This window comes from Diabrotica virgifera, chromosome 10 (genome assembly GCF_917563875.1).
Source record: "Diabrotica virgifera virgifera chromosome 10, PGI_DIABVI_V3a".
In the NCBI taxonomy this organism is placed as follows: Eukaryota; Metazoa; Arthropoda; class Insecta; order Coleoptera; family Chrysomelidae; genus Diabrotica; species Diabrotica virgifera.
This window is the reverse complement of record NC_065452.1, coordinates 106,881,312-106,899,548: the sequence shown is the minus strand read 5'-3', so window position 1 is coordinate 106,899,548 and position 18,237 is coordinate 106,881,312. Positions and strand designations below refer to the sequence as shown.

The window sequence follows — 18,237 nt, the reverse complement described above, 5'->3', positions numbered from 1 at the left end:
AATCTAAAAATTTACGTTTTTGGCTGTGGGGGGAGGGGTAAGGGGGATGGCGAGCTAAAAATCCGCGTTATCTCATTTTTTAATTGCATAGAACGTAAAAAAATTAAAAAAGTTGAATTCTGTGAGTGAGGGCATTTTGCCTATCTTAACGGGGGGTACCCTTTGTAGCATATGAATTTCAGTACTGATTATTTTGTCGCATACAGTATTAGCAACAGAACTAAAATTTAGTAAGCCCATACAAAACCATGGCATACTAGAGTAGCCAAAAAAAAGGATAGATAAGTTCCTAGTAGGAGACAAACGTACTTACCTCATAAATTGGAAGTTTCTCAGAGTTCCACTGGGCTATTCGTTCAGGGTTGAGGTCAGCAACAGTAACTTTAATATCTGCACATTTAAAAGCTATCACACTGCAGGTTGGCCCTCCTACATAACCAGCTCCAAGGCAGCAAATATTTTTTATTGCCATTTTAATCTCTTGTTTAGATATTCTGGAAATTGTATTTAGTCATTTTACAATGATAAAAAACCAAAAGACGTTTTAAAATATAAGTCCTAGAGTAAGTATTGTGTAAAATATATTTAACATTGAAATCGCAAGTAAATAAAATAGTTTTTAATAATCCAGTCGGTATGTTAAATTAAATATTTACAAGAATCTTACCTGCTTTTACTATCACAGATTGTTTCTAGGTGATTTTTTTTAAACCAAATGCATTGAATAAATATAACGAGAATTGACACTTATTGCCACTTGATTAATAAAGCATAATCTGAAATTAAATAAAAAACATTAGTCCCTTACAGAGTATTGTGCCCTCAAATTTAAGAAACAGTGAGAAAGATACATAGGTACAACAAAACAGTGATAAATGTATGTTTTCAAAATTAGATGTATAAACTTGTCATTGCATGGTTTATCTCATTAAAATGAATGAAAGGATAGGTAGGTATAATGCTCCTCATCTGTATTCTTTGCTTTTAGTGGAAAGGCAATAGCATTGTTAGGTATCTGATGTAAAACATAAACAAATTAAAATTCTAAAGGGGTCTGAATTAAGATTAATTTTAAAATATGGAAAACAAACACTACCGTTTTTCGCAATCATGTAACAAATAGTATTTAATAATTTGTCGCCAGAACTAATCTGAGGTGACTAGCACAATCTTACAAAATAAATTCTTAAACATATAATATAATCCCTATTTATTTCTTATGTTTTTCAAATATACTTACATAAAGAGATATGTTTTGCTAGACGGTTTAAGTTTTGTTTATTTAATTTACTAATAATAACTTAAAAGTGTTTTTAAAAATAATATTTAACACAGTTTCCTTTAGCAATTTATATTTTTTAAATACTTTACACTGTTAACTGTTGTTGTATCTGTATCAACTTGAACTTATATTTTTAGCCACGTGGGTCGCTGATTGAGTTTCTATTGGTTCTTCTTCTCTTCTTTATAATGACATTGTCGTCCGTCAAATGCGTCATTTGACGTTTGTCAGAAACTGGGATAGTGGGATCGTGGGATTGAGTTGCATAAAGGTGGCTACAGACTATGCGTGTATTCGCGATTCGTGATGCGCGATGCATCACGAATAGTGTGTAGGGTCCTGTTCGTTAAAAATCGATTCGTAAACAACATGATTTGTGTGTGCAAGTCATAGGCGTAACCAGGATGATCCTAAGGGGGGGTTACATCTACCTGAAAGGGGGGGGGGGGGGTTACAACTACTGGAAATATCTGAGGGATATGATGTTAAGCGTATAGAGCTGAAAGTACATCCCAATGGGGGGGGTTACAACCCCCAAAACCCCCCCCTGGTTACGCCTATGTGCACAGTCACAGTAATTTGTTATTGTTTTTTACCAAAATAGGTGCCAACTTTGCAACTAAAGGCTTGTTTACACGGGTAGAGTTTTGAGGAGAGTAGAGTAGCGAGGAGAGTAGACTCTACTCGCTACTCTACCAAAAATGGCTTGATACCGTTCACACGAGGAGAGTACAAGTATAGTACTGATGCTAGTATTTTTGTATTTTTAAACACTCTTGATTATACGTGCACCTTAAATTCTTAATTTTTTGCTTGAGCTCGTGTACTCCAAAGCCCCCTTTGCTATTCTTTCGACGATTTCATCCTCCGCAGCTTGCCTCATACTTTTATTTCTGTAGTGTACACTAACTAAATTTCATAAACACTAATATTCGCCATACAGCTCTACAAGTTTTAAAGTTTCATCTTCGGTGAACTTAATTTTCACTATTTACACAAAATACAATTCCAGCCGGAATGACAGTGACCCTATGTACTCTCCTACCATGGTACAATAAACTCCCCTACCACGGTGCAATAAACACTGTATTTATTGTACCATGCTCTCCTACCTACTCTACTCTACCAGAATTGGGCGCGTTCCATGGGTAGAGTGCGCAGGCGAGTGGACATTTTGGCGGTGGCGGTGGTAGTAGAGTAGAGTTACTTTGCCACATGTTGCTAGTCACTCTACTTTACCACCTACTATACACTCTACTTGCTACTCTACTGTGCTGAGCGTTTCTACGGGTAGAGTTACTCTACTCTATTAAGTACTTGCATCATTACTCTACCCGTGTAAACAAGTCTTAACTTGCTTACTTTTGTTGCTAGAAACTTTTTTTTAAAACAAAAATAAAGCTTTTTGCTTTTTTAAACCTTTTAAAAAAGATGTAAGTACCTAATGAGTTTTCCCCAAAAAGTGCTTAATTTTTTTATTATTTCACGTTGAAATACTCATTCCTCATTCGATTTGGAATTCGACGAAAGTGTAGGTACATTGTCACCATTTTTTTATTAGCTATATTTTTGTTAATGTTTTTTCGATAAAATACTTTTTTAGTTATTTGCGAAAAACTGTCTAAAAACGTGTTTTTATTTGTTGAAAAATAAATATTTTTACTCTCAAATAACTCGAAAAGTATTAGAAACTTAGTCAAAAAACGCTATAGAACAAAAGTTGCTTAGAAATAGTCAGTTTATCCATTTCCTGAATTATTTTGAACAAATATTTTCACCCCCGAGAAGGGGTGAAACTCACCCCCAAGGCGAAAGCACACATCGGCACAATATCACTTTTTTTCATGACATGTTAGCTATGTGTATGTCAAATTTCATGTCAATGCAAGCGGTTCTTTAAAATTTTGAGCAAAAACCGTGAGTTAATGGACTACGTGGGTGACTTTTGCGCTAGGGGATGATGGGGTAATTTTGTGGGTTGGTCCCAATGTACCAATGATGTTGGTGAAGTTGATGTAGCAATAAAATATGCCGCCTAGATGGGCCCTGTAACACGGAGTGAGTTTTTCGCTATGGGATTAACGGAGTAGTTTTTGAGGATTTGAAAATGTACTAATCAGCAGCAATTAATTAGCAATACTTCATTGTCGAGCTAGCTTTACCGTAAAGTTAGTATACCTATTGTTTCTCGGAAACGGTTACAGCAATAAATTGTTTTTGGCATAAAACTTCCATTTTTTCCGGAACCAGGTCCAGAACCCTGGAAGTCTAGAGAAATCCACTTTTCTCGTTTAGTTAGAACAAATATAACTAGATAGTTTTTAACTGAATAACTTATTCGGAGTTCGGAGTACCAATAGCATGATGTCCATTAAATTACTAATCTAGCATCTAATATTTATTCTTTTGTTATTATTGTACTAGTAAATTCGATTTTACGTGCTTTAAGTTATTATGTAAATACTCGTTTATTCTGGATAATTCTTTTGTATTCGAGATGATGAAGCATTGTATAAATAAGAGGGATTTTGAAATTAGCAGTTAGTTGTGAATTTGAAATCGTTGGTATACTTTGATATGTGACGGGCGCAGAATATTTTTTGAATTTGTAATTAGACAAATTAGTGGATTTGGTGTAATAAATGTATTATATATCGTAGTTTGTAAAATAAAAGATATAAATTCAGTGTTTTACATTTGTTTAGTTGTATGTTATTAAAAATAAATAAAATCAATTAAAATAAAAGATCATAGAATATTTAAGTCAGTTTTGTAACAGATATCTACAAACATAAAACGGTAGTCAAAATATCAACTAGCGCTAAGTGAAGTACAGTATGCGGCCAAATAAACAGTACTGAAATGAATACCTATTGAAATGTTTATGATTATTTATATATATCTAGTATACCTACATGATATAGCCTTGCAAACATTATTCACGACGACGGTAAAACACATGTTAAAGATGTCCTCTGGCCAGTGGCGGATCTACGGGGAGGAAAAATGGGGAAAATCCCCACTAACAAGTTCCAAAATGAAAGAAAAAAAATTGGTCAAACAAAAATATATTAGCTGACATGAAACTGAAACCACAGAACAGTGGCGGATCCAGCATCATTAAGAAGAGGGGGCGATTGGCTAAATTTCTATGAAAAATAAATGAATAAATGAATGTTTTTATAATCTTTATATATAAGTTGGTTTGAGAGGGGGGCTATCGGCCCCATCGACCTCCCCTGGATCCGCCACTGCCCCAGAAAGACAAATTCAACCCAATTAACACGCTAGTTAGAAAAATTAAGGGAACTTAATGCATATAAGTTATTATTTATGTCTTTCATGTAGTCTGAGTTTATCTTTTTTATGTCTGTTGCTTGGTTTTTCATTGGAATTTCTCCCCTAAAGCAAATTTCCCCTCCCAAGGCAAATGTATAGATCCGCCACTGCCTCTGGCACGAAAAAACCATTAATTCTAGTCCGCAATTCCGAAATGGCAGACGGTGGATCTGTCTGACTCCTTCAGCATATTCCCCATATGTACGCATCAGGTGGCGTTAGTTCTGGTGAGTGGCAACTCCCAAAATGATCGCGCAGTATTCGAAGTGACTCCCTGGCCGTGTGACAGGTTGCCCCGTCCTGCTGAAACCTTTGTTGATTTTAAGCAAAAGACCGTTTTCGTGACCTTTTCCGTATGACCGAAAATAGTACTCCACGATAAAAATGTCTTTCTGCAAAACTGAGAACCATTCTGAAGCACCTAACATTATTAGGACATTCACATACGTTATAACGACGTTCGGGAACCACACTACACAGTGGCATAGCTGAAGATTGAGGGGCCCTCCTGCGACAATTTTTGTGGGCCACCTTATTTTAAACATAACGATAATTATTAATAACAGTATAAAAAAAATATGTGCAAATACCAATTTTTCAATTCTTTTTCAATACATTTTCAATTTTTCAATAAGTTTTCATCAGTTAGTGTTAATAGATTTTTCAATTTTTCAATAAGTTTTCATCATTTAGTGTTAATAGATTTTTGGGAATAGACATGAAAACCTGTTGTACAAATTTTACATGTCTCTTAATCCGACAAACCTATTAGAAAATTGTTGCAATATTATAATATACCTAAATTTTACAACATTTTTACAAACAAATTTTTACAACATTATGAAACATTAACTTCAAAACTGTTTTTTCTACAAGTTTTTCTCATCGTAAAATTTTTTATACGTTTTATCCGTTTATTTTTAAATTCTGATATAGTATAATACTACACTATTTTGCTATTCCTGCTGCTTCTGCTAAAGTTTCGGAAAACGAATTTCTCATTTCTCTAAGATTATCACGAGTTTTTTCAAAAAGTTGAAGGCCGACCGTTAGGGCGACCTAAAATTCTGATGTTAGATTAATAAAGTTAAGTATTTTAGATTGAATAGTAATGTTAACGGCAAATTCAAAATTATTCATAATATGCTCTAATTATGTATTATTCTTAGACCATTATGTAAAGATTTCATTATTTGTCGGAAAGCTCGACGCAAAGCCATAACAGCATCATGTCTGGATGACCACCGGGTTTCACATAGCCTTTTAAGTGTTGGCAAACGCGATGAATCCAAAGTCGTAATAATACATAGTAAATCCCATCTTTTAATACTTGCACTAAAAAAATTATATAATATCTTAACAATGAACATAGGAAGCTGTTTTTCAATGTCGGTTATGCGCCTTTGTACGCCTGAACATATACCACTCATAACGCTTGCCCCGTCATACCCCTTGCCTCTGCAGTTGGGTACGGAAAGGTGCTTTGATTGTATACATTTTAAAATTTCATTTACAAGACCTTCTGCACTTTGGTCTAAAATGCGAATAAATCCCAAAAAACTTTCAACAACTTCTGCTTTGGAAGGTAAATTATTTTCATCGCAAGTTATTTTACATACCGAAAAATATTATTTTTAGGTACATACCGAAAAATATACTCTGATCGTGTTTTGAAATATCTTAAGTGGTATCAAAAATTATTGAATAAAAATAACTTTTTTTAATTAAATTAATCAATCTATTTAAATCTTCGTTTTGTATTTGAGGGCTCAAGTAATGTGTTTTTAAGTTATTGTTTTTATCGATTAATTTAGCTAAAACAAAATCATATTTAGCTAGTAAAAGAACTACCGACAAAAAATTACCTTTTTGGAATTCACTTTCATCTAAACTACCAACATGTCCACGAAACGCTAAATTGCACCCGGAAAGAGTAAGAGTTACGTCAATTACCAGTTTAATTATTCCCTTCCAATTTCCCTATTTTGGTGCTTATTAGGAAAATATGTTTTGGTCCCCAATTTAAAGAAAGTAAGTATTAAGCTTGATGGCTTTAAGGGGCCCTCCTAACGTCGTGTCCACCCCGCCTTGCGGGCCCTACATACTATTTATTTTGCCGCATACCGTAGTACTTACGGGGTGGCGGTAAGATAAAGACATCCATGTTTCCCATACAAAGTGTCGATACAATGCGGAAAATTAAATCCTTCTGCCTTTGCAAGCCATTATCCGTATTTTAGGACATCTACAAATAAAAAAAACATTTTATTTCTTTTAAATTTTATTTTATTAAACATATTTCAAGCTGGCTATTAGCATTGTCTAAACAAAATTCCATTAGTTATCTAAATTAATAATATTATGTACATTGATTTTTATTGCATTTTCCTTTCCAGATACATCGTGCTTTGTATGAAGAGGATACCATTTCCAGTGGCGCACCCAGGGGGGGGTTTGGGGGTTAAAACCCCTCCCAGGGCATATAGAAAAATATAAACAATAGTAGGAATATGTAACTTGCCTTTCAGAAACAATACAAAAAGATTTCGGTGCCCAAGCGAAGCTAGGACAAATAATCCCCGGACAAAAAACCTCCACAAATTATCCATGGACAAAAAATCCCCAGACAAGAAATCCCCGGACAAATAATCCCAGGACAAAAAATAACGGACAAATAATCCCCACAAATTTTTTTGGACAAAATATCCCTACAAAAATATCAAGGACAAAAAATCCTTAAGAAATAGTTGCTGCCGAATAGTTCTCTAAAAATTTTCCCGTTAATGCAACCGACTCAAATGTTTTTCAGCCTCAGTGCGTAAGAGCTACAGAAATCGCCATGACCTACACGCCAGAGCTACAGAAACCGCTTTTCGGCACGAAAATAATGATTAGCAATTAAGATTAAGCGTGAATTGGAATTTCGATTACCAAATTTCGAATTTCAATTCCATGCCGAAAACTTCAAATTTTTACATGACAAACGAGTGTGAGTTTTTTCAAAAATCGTTGATGATATGGGGAATGCGCTAAGGCTGTGGGAACCATGTTGTAATTATTCGCTTAAATCTTTTACTCACTCTGCTTTGAATAACTATGTTCAAAACATTGCCTATTCGTTATAAAAACTGCTGGTCCTGAAAACGATAATCTTGATTGTAATGCAAAAAACCTGTTACTTTTTGTAAATTTAACGTCAAAAATATTTATTTATTATCATAATCAATGGCGTTATAAATCTTCGAGTATTCTTGCGAGTGGTTTACTATTGCCTTCCATGTGTCGGTCCTGTGCCACTATTTCCGATTGTCTTACTCTCATCTCCCATTTTCTCCAGTTCTTCTCTGACTGCATCTTTCCACCTTTTTCTAGGCCGTCCTACAGACTTTCTCCCATCTGGCCTCTCCCCGAGCAGCTTTGTCTGGTTTGATTTTTGGATAAATTTTTCGCATGGCATATTCTAAGGCTAGGTTAAACAACAATGGGGACAACGGATCTCCCTCTCTCAGTCCAGAATTTACGCAGAAAGCATTTGATATTTCCCCACCTCTTCTAACTTGTGCAAAGAAGTTACTTACACATATTTGCGTTACCGCAGTTAGTTTCTTGGGTACGCTCAGCTCGACCATTGTATTCCATAGTGTAGGATAATTGAACTGTTCCGTAGGATGTAGGTTCCCTGTAGGATTCCATAAACTGAATCATAAGCCTGTTTGAAATCTATAAAGATCTGATGCACGTCTTGATTATACTCCCAATCCTTTCAAGCATTTGTCTAATAGTAAATATTTGATAAACAATCGGTATTCCGGCCCTAAAATCACACTGGTAGTCACCAACTATTTCTTCGGCGTATGGTAGTAATCTTTTTAGTAATACATAACGAAAAATATTTAGTCATCAGCTTCAATTCACTGCAAGAAACATTTCAGAAACCTGCTTCAAAAGCTATGTCAAAAACCTGTGTTCTGCGTTTTCATAACAAAGCTAAACATTCTTAATAGCGCAAAAATTTTTCATGGATGCACACAGATAGTAGGCAATGTTTTGAACTTAGTTATTCAAGGCAGAGTGAGCAAAAGATTTAAGCGAATAATTACAACATGATTCCCACAGCCTTAGCTCATTCCTCATAACTTCCACGATTTTTGAAAAAACTCACACTCGTTTGTCATGTAAAATTTTGAAGTTTTCGGCATGTAATTGGAATTAGAAATTTGATACTTAATCGAAATTACAATAATTCATGCTTAATCTTAATTACTTAATCATGGCCATTAGGGTGCATCGAAAAAATAAAAGTTGGAAATGTATAATCAGAGAGAATAACGGTAAAAGAAGAAAGTTACCGATGCAAAGACAAAACTTTAGCTCAAGTAAAAAACAGTATTAAGTTTTATGGTCAATCGATCGTGGAAGAACACATAATACTTGTTCATGAGCCAAGGTGCAAATATTTCGGATATTGGTATCCGCTGTCTGGTATATCAGAAAGTATCAAATCCATCTATTGCATGTGACGAAACAGTCGTAAATACTGGCGTTAAGGGTGATGTAATACGGCTGTTAGAAGAACATCTTAAAAAACCGTTTCAGTGGTTTGTATGTCTTCGACATTCAAATGATCTACCCCTTGGACATCAAAAGAAGTTTGCCAGTGACCAAATCAAAAAAAGTGAGAGTCTTCAAACTTTCTTCTATAAAAATTTTGATTCAAACGACTACTTTGAGTTAATTAACTAACAAGAATACCACCTTACAGAACCACCTATATTCTCTAGATTTTCAAGTTACAATCTGCGAGATTTTATTAAGAATCCTAACTTAGACCCTTTTAACATTGAGATTAAGAAATATCACTGCCACAATCAATGTGTAGAACGATATGTCAAGCTTGTGACACAAGCTTATCTCTAGCAGGATTTTTAAAAACTCGAATTGATTCCAGAAAAACTATGCCTCACTTTAATGCTAAATCGGAAGACATCTTCGAATAGAATGGTTTTACCATATTTTTTTGTAATATTTATATACCTAATTTTGTACTTTGCTTTATATTTATTTTAGTATTAAAAAACTTGGGTGACGTCAGGAAGATGGATAAGTTAGGCTATTTTGTTATAAAAAGAATGTTTTAGTATACTTTTCTTAAGTAAAATTTTTAATTGCCTTGTGAAACCAGAAATTATTTTCCAATTTAAACCGAATTTATTTATTCAAGTTCGATAACGTATTACATTTCCCTTGCAAAAGAAATTCGCATATTAATGTATTTTTTCTAATTTTTAGTTGCCGTGGGGGGCAGAAAATATTTTTTTATTTCAACGCAATTTTACTAAAATACTAAATAGTGTGTTAGACAACTTTTGTGAGCTATTACATTTTCGTTTCTAAATAAAAATTAAATTTTTTTCGTCTGTTAACATTTTTTAACATTTTTTCAAAATTTTTAATTGTCTTGGGGGGGGGGGCAGAAGATATTTTCCAATACGAAAAAATTTTACCAAAATACTTAACAGTTGATTGGGCAACTTTTGTGAGGTATTACTTTTCCATCGCAAAAAAAAATTTTTTTTCGCCTTTTTCGATGCACCCTAATGGCCATTGCTATAACTCTTATGCACATGAACTCTCATGCAACTGAAAAACATTAGAGTGGATTGCGTTCACGGGAAAACTTTTAGAGAACTATTCGGTAGCAAATATTTCATGGGGATTCTTTGTGGGGATATTTTGTCGAAAAAAATTTGTGGGGATTATTTGTCCGGGATTTTTTGTGGGGATTGTTTGCCCGAGGATTTTTTGTCTGGGGATTTTTTGTCCAGGGATAATTTGTGGGGATTTTTTGTCAGTATTTGTCCGAACCCCGCACAAGCCAACCCCCCTAGAGGAAAATTCTGGGTGCGCCACTGACCATTTCCAATATAAAGATGAGTGTCATTCCACTAGCTCTGAAATTGAAATAGCATACATTATTTTTGAAGTTATACTTCTTTAGGCACGAGGGTAAATTTTTATTTTACTGGGCGCATGCGCACACCGACAGTATGGTATAAACGTTATACGGGATCTGATTGGGTGTTAAAATCATCTGTCAATAATTGTTCAATATGAAGATTTTGGATAAACAAATTAATGTTGTTAATATTAGTTTTTATTGTTGTGATGGCAGAGAAAAAAGCAAGTTTATAATATTGTAGTGACTTTTTAAATAGTTTTTAAAAGCGACAGGTACGTAATAATTGTAAATGTTTCAGTATCATAATAAAAAATTTCATAGATAAATTTCATTTGGAAAATTTAAAAAGAACCTACCAAAATAGTATGTAATGCTTTGATTTACATAATTTGATTACCATCAAAATTTCTATCAATATTCACCTAATATATTGTTTTCTTACTCTATGTTTTGTTGATGTTGATATTTTTTTCAATTCTAAATAATTTCAATTTAAAATCAAAATAATTTGGTTAAATTCAGAACCGTCAAAAGTTTAATCCGTTTAGTTAGTTGATCTTCGCACATGATGATACATGGTCTCCGTGGGTAAAAGTTTAAGGTGAATGAATTTCAATACTAACTGCGCTGATAAGCGGGTTCGAACCCCAATGGAAACTTTTATTTTTTTATTTTGGTTATACATTTTATGATTGTAAGTTTATTTATTATATAATTTTTTTCAGAAAATACGTAGGTAGGTATTTAGTAAAAATTTTTTCCTACATTGTTCAGAAATCATTTGTGGCATATTTCAATGTGTTTGTATGAGCTTTATTCTTTTATTATTTAAATTTTTTTTTGGTACCTACTGTTTTAATAAAAAATTTTGAGAAGTAGTAAGTATTAAAATTAGTTTAATATTTAAATAAAATATGTATAAATAAACTGTTTAAAGTATATTAATTTCGTTGAAATCATATAATAGAAGTATAACTTCTTACGTGCGTACAAAGTACACACACATTCTTTTTTTGTAAACAATGTCATTTCCGTTCTATATCTATAGAAGCATTGTACATTTATATGGCGGATTATACAGTGATTTATATGGCTCAAATGAGTTTTTTGCCGATTTGATTTTGTCCTGGTTTACCACTTCTTTTGTCACACGCCATTTTTGCCTAGAATTAGAATCATAAGCCATAAGTCACTGTCTCCAGTCCAGTCTGCTGCTATGTGTAGGCAGGGCCGGCGATAACGGGCCTGCAAGGGATGCACTGCAGGCGGGCGCCCTTGTTTGGGGGGCGCCAAAATGGGCGTTTTTCTGCTGGTGGGATACAAAATATTAATTTAAAAGAAACTGAAGGGCGCCTGTGCTAGTTTTGCAGGCGGGCGCATGCTACCCTAGCGCCGGTACTGTGTGTAGGTACGTGAAGTTGTTAGACTCCTACTCCTTGTCATCATTAATACATATCCATCCGTGAAAAAGGAGAAACGTAACAGAAGGATAAAAAGTATCTAGCTTATTGGAGAATGAATGTACTCAATTCTCTTTCTGATTAAAATGTACCCATTTGCTTAATAAATTGCGTAAAAAAATATTTAATGTGGCTGTATCTCCAAGGCACTGGTTGTATGTGGGTAAGACAATATGGTGTGTGGAAAATAAATTAGACATATGGTTCTTATATAGGTATACATACAAAAGGTATGCATCATCTAAAATTATGCTCATTTTCATAGTTGATTTTTTCTAAACAGATTAACGGATTCCGCTAATTTTTTTTAATAATTTAGATTTTTCTTTGGTGTTTACACAGTTGGGCAAAGGTTTACTCAAACTTCTTTTTTGTACTTATACCAGATGGAAGAACAGAAATGTTTTCCCTATGTTAAGTTTGAGACACGCTATAGGAAAGACAAGGTATAAATAATGTAAGTATGCATCTAAATCGTATTGCAGTCTTATAAGCGAAACAATAAAGCACTAAAATCGGCCTTACCTCCGGAAAAAAAACCACAATACGGATCTTAATAATTATTTTTGCATTCGATTCGCGAATGCGCCAGGAAACTTTGTGAACCGGAGCCATGATATAATATTGAAAAACTCAATGGCGGATCCAGCAACCTTACAAGGAGAGGGCAATGAAATACAAATTTTCTCGTCACTCGCGTACGCAGGATTCTTTTTCGGTATTGGCTGTTACTTTATTTTTCTTCATGTACCATGTTCTTTCAGAACGTTGGTTACTATCATAGCTATCTTAATTTTATTCACTGCCACCCTAAATCAAACACGAAGTGCTTTTTCGTCCTGGACTGCATTTGCCTTCTATTTTAACTTGCATAATATTTTGAAGCAACCTATATTTGAAACTTCTCATTACATATCCAAAATACTCCACTTTAATCTTCTTGATGCCTTCTATAATCTCAGTAGTCTTGCTGAGACGTTCTAGTATTGTGGAGTTTCGAATCTTCTTCAGCCAAGATACTTTTAAAATTCTTCTATAGAACCATATTTCGAAAGCCTCAAGGCGATGTAGGTAAGTTGATCGATTTTATTCACAGTCCAAGACTCGACACCATACAGTTAGACCGAGAACACGTACTTTGGAGAAGGAATTCTGTTTTATGTTTCATTCCGTTATTCAGTTATCAACAGGACACAATACTCACTATTTATTTTCAATCGTAATTATCTCTTTCTTAAAAAAAAGACGACACCAGACGAAATCTCAACGAGGGGGCAATTGACCCAATTGACACCCCCTTGGATCCGCGGCTGGAAAAACTGCATACAAAAAATGCATTCTTAAATTGCATCTCAAACAGACAATAAATAAAATTCAGAATTCGTCAATTATCGGCGGAAATGAGTTCAAATTTGTTACTCTGGGATTTTTGGGGTCGCTGAAAACGGACATCGTAAGTGATCTCCGGAGTACCTGGTGCCCAGGGTACCTACTGTTTACCTCGTCACTAAAATTCATTAAAATCTAGTCAAAAATCATTACTCGGGGGTTTTTAGAATCACTAACGACGAATATGACATCGGAAGTGATCTACGGAGTACCTGGTGCCCAGGGTACCTACTGTTTACTTCGTCTTGTGGAGTTTTCGGCAAAAAATTAATTAAAAAATTAGTCAAAAATCATTACTTGGGGGGTTTTTGGGGTCCCTAATGACGAATATGACATCGGAAGTGATCTCCGGAATATCTGGTGCCCCGGGTACCAACTGTTTACCTCTTCTTCGGCAGTTTTCAACAAATTTATTAAAAAATTAGTCAAAAATCATTACTAGGGTGTTTTTGGGTCGCTGACGACGAATATGACATCGGAAGTGATCTACGGAATACCTGGTACCCAGGGTACCTACTGTTTACCTCGTTTTTTCTGGAGTTTTCGGCTAATTCATTAAAAATTAGTCAAAATTCATTACTCGGGTGTTTTTGGGGTCTCTGACGACGAATAAGACATCGGAAGTGATCTCCGGAGTACCTGATGCCCAGGGTACCTACTGTTTACCTCGTCTTACGGAGTTTTCGGTAAATTCATTAAAAAATTAGTCAAAAATCATTAGTCACGAGATAAACAGTAGGTACTCTGGGCACAGGTACTTCGGAGATCCCTTCCGATGTCATATTCGTCGTCAGCGACCCCAAAAACCCCCTAAGTAATGATTTTTGACTAATTTTTTAATGAATTTGCCGAAAACTCCACAAGACGAGGTAAACAGTAGGTACCCAGGGCACCAGGTATTCCTGAGATCACTTCCGATGTCATATTCGTCATTAGCGACCCCAAAACCCCCCCGAGTAATGATTTTTGACTAATCTTTTAATACATTTTTTGCCGAAAACTCCACAAGACGAGGTAAACAGTAGGTACCCTGGGCACCAGGTACTGCGGAGATAACTTACGACATCATATTCGTTTTCAGCTACCCCAAAAACCCCCCGAGTAATGATTTTTGACTAATCTTTTAGTACATTTTTTGCCGAAAACTCCACAAGACGAGGTAAACAGTAGGTACCCTGGGCACCAGGTACTCCGGAGATAACTTACGACGTCATATTCGTTTTCAGCGACCCCAAAAACCCCAGTGTAATTGAACTTATTTTCGCCGATAATTGATGGGTTCTGAAATTTTTTTATTGTCAGTTTGAAATGCACTTTAAGAATGCAATTTTTGTATGCAGTTTTTCAATATTATATCATGGTTCGGGGTTACAAAGTTTCCTGGTGTATTCACGAATTGAATGCAAAAATAATTATTAAGATCCGCCTTGGCGTTTTTTTTTCGAAGGTTCAGTGCTTTATTGCTTCGACTATTATGTTTTGTGAACATTTTGTTTTTGAATGTCCTTGAGATCTTTAGAAACAAAGAAAATACATAGACGGTTTTTTGGACACCCAGTAGGGAGAAAAAGGTACAAGGCGGGTATACATCGAAATTATGTTGTAGTCTCAAATTATGTGAATATTTTATTTTTTTTTTTTTTAGTTTCTGTGATATCTTTAATAACAAAGAAACTAGACTGTTTTAGACCATAATCCGAGCAAAAACCGACTAATTCTTTTTTCATTTCTTATATACCAAACCTTTTTTATTCGATTCTATATATTTTTCAAAGTTAAAGTTTTTTAAATTTTTCCAGAAATTGTTAGATAACAAATAACTTATAAAAAAAATTTACCGAATCGCTTCGGAATCAATTTTTTGTGCGTATCTTATCGCAATAAACACTTTTTCTCTCTTGTTAATTTTTTGAAAGTGCTTCCTTTTCCAGTTATTTGCAATTTTTTGTAGAAAAAATGCATTAATTAGTGATTTTTTTTCTTATAAACTACTAAATGAATTGCAATTCTACAAAAACCTTTATAATCTTTAAACCTTCAAGTACAAGTAATTGGACTTCGTAAGTCCTAGGTTTTCACCCAACTTTACCAAAAGTAGAACCGGAAGTCGATATTTGAACTCTTCGTGTAACTTTGTGTTGATTCATATAAATACGATTTTTACTATTTTGGTCAGGGCCGCCGCTACCATGTGTGCAAAGTGTGCATCGCACACGGGCGGCCAATTATAGGGGCGGCCAAAAGCAGGCCACTGATGATAATACTTTTTTTTAAAACGAAAATAAATTCAAACAATTAATTAGTAATGATTCAGATATTTCTATAAACTCTAATATTCCAAACAATCTAAACAAAAATGCCAGAAAATGTTATTTATTATATGAACTGCCCTTTTGCAGCTGTAGTCATAAAGTAGTTCCGGTAATCAGGGGTGTAGTGGAGCCGGAACGCACCGGAACGCCGTTACTGCTTTTTTGATTTCCTCAAACCCCGCGGAAAATTGACCACTGTACTGACAAGTAATATCACAAAGTCATAGCATTCCGGTACCTACTGCTTAATTTGCGACTACACCCCTGCGGGGAATGCTTTTTAATTCAAAGTGGTTTACCTACGTGGTTCATATGCGATTTTTTCAAATTCTGAACATTTATTATTTGTTGTGATTTATGTTATGATTACGATACGACCATAGGATACTTTCCGAGAATTTAGATAAGTGCTTGTTAAATTGCTCTCGTTGAGTAATAAAAAAGTCATTTTTATTACTCGATGGTTTAAAAAATCATTTTTATTACTCGATGGTTGCTCTGTTATAATATTGTTCCTTTATGCTTATGTATGGTTACAGATGGGTTATAGTTCAGTCTAAGTTGAGAAGTTGATGATTTTAGACACGCTTTTGATAAAGGATTTTGTTTGTAATATACTTATAGTAGTGTGTCCGTTTCTTTTGCACACTACCTACTGTATTTCAAACAGGCCTGGATCCCGCGTACGAAAAAAAGTTTATTAATAGCAAGCTGAAAATTTGTTAATGGCTTAACGGTGTCTAGTCGGGCAAACTTTGATGTACGGGAACACTGGAACAGGGGAAGTTTTAATTGTAGAACAGTTTAAAAATTTGAAACGTCAGATTACGAAAACGTCCCATGTACTTTGTCGGACAGAACATCCAATTGATTTGCTACCCTTTCATTAAACTCTCATGCAAAAATCAGACTGCTATTACTAACCAACATGATTCCTGTCATTTGACATGTTCTTCGTGTTCCACTCATTAAAATGCCCAGTTGGTGATAAACACCAGTCTGATTTTTGCATGAGAGTTTAATGAAATGGTAACAAATCAATTGGAAGTTATATCATATTGGAACGTTTTCGTAGTCTGACGTTCCAAATTTTTAACCTGTTCCACAAGTAAAACTTCCCCTGTTTCAGTCATCAAAGTTTGTCCGACTAGACACCGTTAAGCTATTAACAAAATTTCAGCTATTAATCAACTTTTTTTTGGTACGCGGGATCCAGGTCTAAAAGTAACCTCGATATCAGAGCAATTATAATTCATATATGCGTTACGGTCTCCTGCATATTTCTTTAAATGCTAGTAAAATACCTACGTTGAAACGTCTAAAGTGTTGGAAGGGGCGGCAAATATTAAGTTGCACACGGGCGGCCAACACTTTAGCGGCGGCCCTGATTTTGGTCATAATATTTTAAACGGAAATGACTTCAAAATCGGATCTAAAGATTCAAGCTCGACTTTTCAATACTCTTCGATTGATATGTCACATGATTTCTACGATTATAATATGGTACTTCCGGTTAGAACTTTTTAAGCGGAAATGATATAAAAACCAAAAGTATATATTTATTCTCATCTTGCAAAAGTACCTACGTCGAATAATATATCGCTTTTACTATTTCGGTAACTTTAAAATGGCACTTCCGATTGCAACTCTAAAACCGGAAGTCCGAGATCAAATTATTTCTCATCTTTAATACCATCCTGGCGTTATAAGCTTTCATTCGACACCTCATTTGTCATTCTATCTGTTTTAATACCAGAGAAGTTATATTCGCGGACGGACGGACAGTCATGAAACCGGAAGTGTATATTTGTTCTCATCTTGTTAAGGCACGTCGAATAATATATCGCTTGTACTATTCCGGCGACTTTAAAACAGTTCTTCCGGTTACATTTGTAAAACAGAAAGTCCTAGGACAAATTTCTCACCTTTAGTACCATCCTTGGGTTATAAGCTTGCATTCGACACCTTATTTTTGTCATTCTACCTGATATAATGACGGTGGAGTTGTGTTTACGGATAGACGGACGGACAGACGGACGTGGATAATCCAACGTTTTCACATTTTTTTCAAAATTGGGTGAAAAAAGAAGTAAGAATATTTTAACAAGGATAAGTGATTTCTATCTTGATGCATTTTTTCAATAAAAAATTGCAAATAATTCGAAAAAGAAGCATTTTTTGAAAAATTACCAAAACAGAAAAGTGTTTATTTCTATGAAACACGTCTAAAAATATAATTCCGAAGCTATTCGGTGAAATTGTTTTTTTGTTATGTTACTTGTTAATATCAATTGCCGGCCCACTGGAAAAATTAAAAAAAAATACACAGTATAATCTTTAAAAAATATATAGGATCAAGTAAGAAAGTTTAGAACTTAGAAGTGTATTAGAAGTGCAAACAAAATAATCAGTCCGTATTTTCCGTTTCTAAGCGTCTTTAACCCTTTCACTGCGGTGGCACGGATCCATGCCAGGCTGATTGTTCAGACAGAGCGC

The 18,237-nt window shown here is 34.6% G+C and overlaps 1 protein-coding gene across 2 annotated transcripts in view; it reads right to left on the bottom strand.

Annotated features, from left to right (window-relative positions):
- LOC114334292 (UDP-glucose 6-dehydrogenase) overlaps window positions 1–1,447 on the bottom strand; it is a 56,410-nt gene extending 54,963 nt beyond the window's left edge. The window contains exons 1-3 of one of the 2 annotated variants that reach the window (XM_028284331.2): window positions 1,241–1,447; window positions 668–776; window positions 314–494 (exon numbers count right to left, since the gene is read on the bottom strand). In XM_028284331.2, coding sequence (XP_028140132.1) covers window positions 314–472 — 159 coding nt within the window. In that variant the 5' untranslated portion in view covers window positions 473–494; window positions 668–776; window positions 1,241–1,447. Of the gene's footprint in view, window positions 1–313; window positions 495–667; window positions 777–1,096; window positions 1,143–1,240 lie in introns of those variants that run through there. The other variant, XM_028284330.2, reaches the window with a different exon arrangement.
- Between the last annotated feature and the right edge of the window lie 16,790 nt (window positions 1,448–18,237).